Source organism: Lolium rigidum, chromosome 5, assembly GCF_022539505.1.
Source record: "Lolium rigidum isolate FL_2022 chromosome 5, APGP_CSIRO_Lrig_0.1, whole genome shotgun sequence".
NCBI lineage: Eukaryota > Viridiplantae > Streptophyta > Magnoliopsida > Poales > Poaceae > Lolium > Lolium rigidum.
Window position 1 is genome coordinate 48,421,785 of NC_061512.1, and position 7,134 is coordinate 48,428,918.

At 46.3% G+C, this 7,134-nt stretch overlaps 1 protein-coding gene across 1 annotated transcript; it reads left to right on the forward strand.

Annotated features, from left to right (window-relative positions):
- Positions 1 to 949: 949 nt before the first annotated feature.
- On the forward strand, positions 950 to 5,684 carry LOC124652764 (BTB/POZ domain-containing protein NPY4-like). The gene is made up of 5 exons (XM_047191804.1): positions 950 to 1,060; positions 1,605 to 1,969; positions 3,382 to 3,451; positions 3,794 to 4,999; positions 5,083 to 5,684. Exons 2-5 carry the CDS (start codon positions 1,911 to 1,913, stop codon positions 5,632 to 5,634), a joined length of 1,887 nt encoding a protein of 628 aa, XP_047047760.1. The 5' UTR covers positions 950 to 1,060; positions 1,605 to 1,910; the 3' UTR covers positions 5,635 to 5,684.
- The last annotated feature ends 1,450 nt before the right edge of the window (positions 5,685 to 7,134 follow it).

Sequence of the window (7,134 nt, forward strand, 5' to 3'; positions counted from 1 at the left end):
GCCTCTGCGGAAGCGTGCCTGAGCTTGGGCGGCGGCCTCAACAACATCTCGAGCTCCCCGTCGTCGCCAGGGTACTACGCGGGGTACACCGCGGATGCGCCGTCGATCTCGCAGATGCGGCTGCCGCAGATGGACGACATGGACCCATTGGTGTGGGCGTGGCATGAGATGTACCGCGAGCGCATCGGCCAAGAGGTGATGGTGGCGCGAGCTGCGTCGGCGTCTCCCCCGGCACCCTCCACGTTCATGTCTACCCCGACACCGACCATGAATCCTGTTGCAGCGACGGAGCTGCCGCCGGCCGCCGATGAGGAAGTCGTCGAGGTTGAGCCGTCCGTGACCTCCTTCATGTGATCATCTGGCTTGGAAGCCTTTTCTTTTGCGCCGGAGACGGCGATCCGGTGGCCGTGTGTTGGCTCAAACTTCTTATTCCAAAACCTATTCGAATTTGGTGGCCGTGTGTTGGCCCAAACTTCATATTCGTAAACTTATTCGAATTTCTATTCGAATTTCTATGCTTGTGTTTCAGTTTTCAAATTCAAATTATATATTGGGGCCGCCGGTTTGGGGACGCCGGTGTGGGAGCAGCTCCCCCAATGAAGAATGCTGTGCCGGCGTCCCCCAAACGGAGGTGTTGACGCCCCTGCCGGCGCCTATTTAGGAGCTGCCGGTGAAGATGCTCTTATATGTGTTGAAGATGAAAAATTCTTCCTACTTGTACTGAAAACCGGGAATCGGAGAGGGAATACCGATCTCGGAGGGCAGAACAGTCCAGTCAGTGCCCCCTACACACACAAAATGGCACCCCCACCCTCTCTTACCTTATAAAGCCAAACTAACTCTATACTCCTTGCTTTGGAGTGGCCACAAAGCGAGTCTTGTTCCGGGAACACATCACTGACATACAGAACCTGAATCACAGAGGTGCCTGTTTGACTTCTTCTCGCATTTCCGTCCGTGCGTGAGTGCGATCTTGCGCGGTTCGCTCGGCCTCTGGTAGAGCACATCTGCAGCTCTTCCGCAGGGGATCGGGCGGAGAGGTTGAGATACCAGGGCGAAGGTAATGTTCTTCGATTTATCCCCTTTGCTTCCGTTTTTGCACATAGTTCCTCTTCTCTTGGAATGTGATTCTTGTATTGATTATTTTGTGCGTGTTTTCTCACTTTTCTGATGTAGTTTCGCCCCTGCTCTCTTCCTGTTCTTTGGCAAACACAAATCCCAGCTTTATTATGCAATTATTATATGTATATATTCAGTTCATATTCCTGTCAGTTTCTTGAATTTACAGAATGCGGTTTTTTCTTGTTCCTCTCTTTCTTAGATTTTGGTACAAAAAGAAGTAACCGTTTGCACAGAGACTGTTTCTATATTTCTTTGTTTATTTTCTGATTGACTGCCGTCATGTGCAAATTCCTTTAAAAAGTCCAACTCTGATAGTATTTTTTTGGTGCCGTTCATGTGGGTTTCTCCACTGCAACCTGATAAGATTCCAGCCTCACTAGTGTTTGTTCCCATGGTCTCCCTACAGCCCATCCCTCATTGCCTCAGCAATTATTCCCACTGTCCCCTCACTCACCCCAAGGTGCTGCCCTTGTGCTTTGCAGGTTCTGCTTCCGTGATCCAGCTTTGGAGGAGTTCTCGGATTCCTGGGCATTGTCTTGGACCCAGAGCTTGGCAAGATTTGTTGAATAGTTTGCCAATCTAGAGAGAGTTAGCTTACTTAATTGTTTCTTTGCCTTGGCAATGCCATGGAGCAAAGGGCAACACCAAGACCTTGATCTTTACAGTTAATTATTGCTTCATAGCTTTCGGGATCTTGTTACTTGGTGCTTCTTAGTTTGATCTGTATTGATTGATTCGGAGAGAACGAGAAAGAGAGAAGGGATTAAGGTTATTTTCAGTGTGTGAAGATGAAGTATATGAAGCTTGGAGCAAAGCCAGATGCTTTTCAGACAGAGGGGAATATCAGGTGAACTAATGCTTAACTGTCTAGAAACCTTCAGATTATACATCTGCATGTTGTTTGACTTCTCAATCTCATTTCATAAATTTTCAACTGATTTGATCACTTGTGGTCAAGCTTTTATTTTTAGTCGGTATTCCGTGAGTTTTGAATTCATGTAGACATGATATGGTGTGATCCATTTGTGTATAGATGTGGATATATGCCCATATTCTGATTTCTCGGCTTTAAATGCCATTCTTAGTTATATATTTGGCAGAACTTATCAGGGATCTACTTCCCCCATTTGTGTACATGAGCTAATTTTGGGTTCATGAAAATAACCGCGGTTTATATTATTAGCTGCACACTGAACTAAAAGTATGATTGTGGATCTATTTCTTCCAAACATTCTAGGTACTTAGCTGCACACTGAACTAAAATTATGATTCTGGAATTTGTTTCAGGCTATTTTCGTACCACACATGTGAAAGAAGTTTGAATGTTTGATCTTATTAAAGCTAGATAGACCATATTACTTGTGTAGTTCTCATAATGGTATATCAAGTAACCGGAGGGTCTCTGAATTCTGAAACATTTGCAGTGAAGTGTTTACTATTACTATTATTGTTCATATGACAATGATTGGCACTAAAAAGTTCTTTGTGAAAGGGACTTATTATTATGTTCAGCAGTATGTTTTCATGATCACCCTCAAAAGGCACTCGATACAATTGATCTCTTTTATAGATTCATCAACTCTGATTCTTTGCCAATGGCATCTCTTCCTAAGCTTTCTGTGCTGATTTTCTCATTTTTTTTTCTAGCATGTTCAGTGTTCATGGGTTGGTGGCAGTGTGGTCCATTTTGAAAACGAAGTTTTATTTGTTGTCAGATCATTTTCCTTGGACCACTTGGCAATCCGATTAGTTATACCTGTCATATACTCATGGCTACCTTTTATGAATTTGCTTTCTTCACTTTATAGATTTTCCATGCTTTATTTTGGATACCACTCTGTCATTCCTTTTCTAGTTTTCATACCCTTAGCCAATTCAGCGGGTGGATGAGTCTGCTATGTCATATCATCTTATAATTCAGATTCTAGGGATCTTCTATTTGCCCTTTTATCTTTTCCAAACAAGCCTTTTACCCTCCATCGTGGTTGAGCATTTTTTTGTCATGATTATTGTTCTTCCAGTTCTTTCAACCAACACTCACTGAAAACAACTCTGTGAACCACAATTAGTTTATCATCCATTCTCATAATCACTAGCTCCAAATATTTTTCGAAAGCAATATAACGAAAATCAATGCTTTGAATACTGATTTTTTTTGTACAGTTATATGTGCATATTCTATGCTTTACTCTTCTATGTCGAGCATTGACTAAATTTGTAGCACATTTATATGATGCTAATGTTGAAATGTGTTCTTAGGTGTGTGGCAACTGAACTAGCGACAGACATTTTAATCACTGTAGGAGATGTCAAGTTTTATCTTCACAAGGTACAAATTCACTTTTCGTTTTGTTTATGCGTTCAGATGTTCCTTCGCGTTATTTTTGCTTCAGATGTGCAATTTCAAGTACATTAATCAAACATTTTCATATTTCTCTTGGAGGAGATTGAGTGTTAGATCTGCTGTTTCATATCCCTTCACACCGGTTGGAGTAAAAAAAAAATTTGGCATGGCTTTTCTATGTATACTTCAATAGAGTTAGTGAGAGCTGATCCATATCCATTGCAGTTTTGTCCTTGGCTAAATGCATCTAATTTTCTCTGTATCTTATTATCTGGGAGCCAGTGACTGATAAAGGAGTACTCACATTATTGTTCTAATTGTGTGCAGTTCCCACTTTTGTCTAAGAGTTCCCGCTTGCAAACATTAGTCGCATCCACAAACGAGGAAAGCAACGATGAACTAGACATTTCTGGCATCCCTGGTGGACCTTCAGCATTTGAAATCTGTGCCAAGTTTTGCTATGGTATGACTGTCACGCTCAACGCATACAACGTCCTTGCGGCTCGCTGTGCAGCCGAGTTTCTGGAAATGTTCGAGACAATTGACAAAGGGAACCTCATCTACAAGATTGACGTGTTCCTGTCTTCGAGCATATTCCGCACCTGGAAGGACTCAATCATCGTTCTGCAGACAACAAAGTCGCTTCTGCCTTGGTCAGAGAACCTGAAGGTGATCAACCACTGCGTCGATTCCATCGCAGCCAAGGCTTCCATCGACCCGTCGGAGGTCGACTGGTCATACACCTACAACCGGAAGAAGCTCCCATCCGATGGCGGCCCCGACTCACACTGGAACGGCGTGAGGAAGCAGCTGACGGTGCCCAGAGACTGGTGGGTGGAGGACATCTGCGACCTCGAGATGAGCTTGTACAAGAAGGTGATCTTGGCCATCAAGGCGAAGGGGAGAACAGCGAGTGAGGTGGTCGGAGAAGCCCTGCGAGCTTACGCGTACCGGAGGCTATTCAGCACCTTGGACAGTGCTGCAAACAATGGTCTTGATTGCACAAGGCACCGTGCAGCTCTTGAGACCATCGTTTCTCTGCTGCCAGCTGAGAGAGGTTCAGTCTCATGTGGTTTCCTACTGAAGCTGCTGAGAGCAGTGTCCTTGCTGGGGTCCGACGAGGCCTATCGCGACGGTCTGGTCAAGAGGATAGGATTGCAGCTGGATGGAGCCTCAGTGTCAGATCTTCTGATACCTGCGAGCTCCAACGAGAACGCCATGTACAATGTCGACCTGGTGTCATCAATACTGGAGGAGTTCATGGCGCAGCGCCACGGTGATGGTGGTGGTGTAGAATTACGAGATGACGATGAAGAATATGCCATGGATGGTGAGAGCCACCACCTGTCCTCTTCTGTCTCCGGCGGCGATTCCGAGCGGGCGTTGGCGAAGCTGATCGACGGGTACCTGGCCGAGATTGCAAAAGACACCAATCTTCCTCTTCAGAAGTTTATCAAGATCGCCGAAATGGTGCCCCTTGCGGCTCGGCCGGCACACGATGAGCTCTACCGCGCCATTGACATGTATCTCAAGGTACATAGATAGCTGCCCATTTTTTACATCTTGTGCCTGCTGAAGCTCAAACTTTGAACTGAAATGTGTCATTGTGAATGCAGGAGCATCCGAGTTTATCGAAGAGCGAGAAGAAGAGGCTCTGCGGGCTGATGGACTGCAAGAAGCTGACCGCTGAGGCGAGCTCGCACGCCGTGCAGAACGAGCGCCTCCCTCTGCGCGTGGTGGTGCAGGTCCTCTTCTTCGAGCAGCTCCGGGCGTCGGCGGCCTCTGCCGACGCGGCAGCATCTCTCCTCCCCAGAGAGAACGGCAACTCCTACGGCAGCTCCAGGTCGGCTGCCACGACGGCAACGACGACAGAGGACGACCAGTGGGTCGGCGGTGGCTTGCCAGCGTCCGGCGACACCAGCTCCTTCCGGTCGATGAGCGGCCTGGCGAACAAGAACGGCAGCGACGGCGGCAAGAACGGTGGTAAAGCGGCTGCGAAGGGGTCACTGCTGATGCCGAGGAAGATGCTGAGCAAGCTGTGGTCCGGCAAGGCGAGCAACGGGGAGAACAGCGGCGGCTCCGACACGTCGGAAAGCCCCGGCTCCGTCAACCTCGATACCGAGACCAAGTCCACGCATTCACGGAACACCAGGCATTCGGTCTCGTAGCCTCACGCTGTCCTCTTCCTTTTCTTCCCTTTTTTTTCCCCCCCTTTTCGTGTGGCTTCACCCGACGAGGATGATGATGAAGTTAGAGTATTGTTTGGTCGATTTTGGTGTCAATATAGAAAATAAACTCTGTTTTGGGGTTAAGCTGGTTACAAAACAAAGGGATTTGCTAGTTCATGTTACGGTTTGATTTTCCATTGTGATTTGTGCACATGAGTTACACCAAATAAAATCGCAACTGATATTTTTTCACTTGCAAGAGAAAATACAACTAATAAAAATTATCTGAACCCATTATATTTACTTTCATCGGTTGCAACATGAGTTGTAACTAAGATTTTATAACATCATCTGATTCTCAGCTGAGAAATATTCACACCGCATGTGTCAACCCTTAAGGTCATCAATGGCAGCGATGCTGTCTGGAGAGGGGAGGCAAGGTGCCTACCACCACCGTGTGATGTATATTAGGTGTGAGTTTAGTAGTCTAGCGTTTGTAGTTGTTCCCTCCGTGGAGAATGACGCCATGCTGAGGAGATCAAGGCCATGGATGCAACTGATCTGCATCTGGAGGTTGGTTGTGGTGATGCTCTTTGCCATGGTGCTCTGGAGGTTGGAGCCGAATATGGCAAGGATTTTGCCTGCAGCTTCCCTGCTAAATAAGCTCGAAGGTCTGCCTCCAGATCTGGATGGCAGGTTTGGTGCTCTCCCTGCTCTGATTTCTTCTTTCTCTTGTTGTCACGATGGCGGAAGTTGGACGACAGATTTGGAGAGTGGGGGGGGGGGGGGGTTAGGATTTAGGGTTTAGGGCTCAGGGTCCGTTTTGTGAAGCTGTTCCTCAAGTCGCACGCGGAGTTCATCCACCAAAGCTAAGGTCACTGAGGTGATTCTTGGCCAGTAGAGGCCACTCCATGTTGTGGTGTTGGGCTACCACCATAAATTCTACTTCCTCCAGGCCGATGTGCCAACACAGAGGATGGACCTGAGAGCGGTGTTCCACGTCGATGATGACCCAAGTGGTATAGACCCCAGTGTCGATCGCGGCGGCCGTGTCTTGAGATCTTGCTAGAGCAATGGCGGAGAAAAATGACTTGATCGCTTTTTTTATTTTTTTTGTTGAGGTATTTCTTGTAAAACCAAAGGACCAGTGGGTTTTATCTGTATTGGTAGAGTCCTCTTTCTAATTCATTCCGCCACGTAATACAACTTCTAGGCCCTTCGGACCTCTTCCCGTTAAATAAAAAAAATCTAGCGTATGTGCCATCTCAATCCATATTTTTTGCTCTCGTAATCCATGGTCACTAGATTCTTGCGAAAATATCTTTGGAAGGTAAAGGTGCCACTTAAGATTAATACTTTTATGTGGTTCCGTGGTAAAAAGGTTATTCCAACCAAAGACAATTTAGCAAAAAGGAATTGGCGTGGATGTAGGAAATATGTTTTCTATGATGCTCAATAATCTGTTAATCGTCTTTTTTCATGTCCTTTTGCTAGATGTGT

Bases quoted from the DNA above. Each gene is read 5' to 3' on its own strand.
- LOC124652764 (XM_047191804.1), top strand. From the start codon at position 1,911: ATGAAGTATATGAAGCTTGGAGCAAAGCCAGATGCTTTTCAGACAGAG. The intron at 3,452-3,793 runs GTACAAATTCAC...AATTGTGTGCAG, and splicing joins TCAAGTTTTATCTTCACAAG to TTCCCACTTTTGTCTAAGAG. The intron at 5,000-5,082 runs GTACATAGATAG...TTGTGAATGCAG, and splicing joins CCATTGACATGTATCTCAAG to GAGCATCCGAGTTTATCGAA.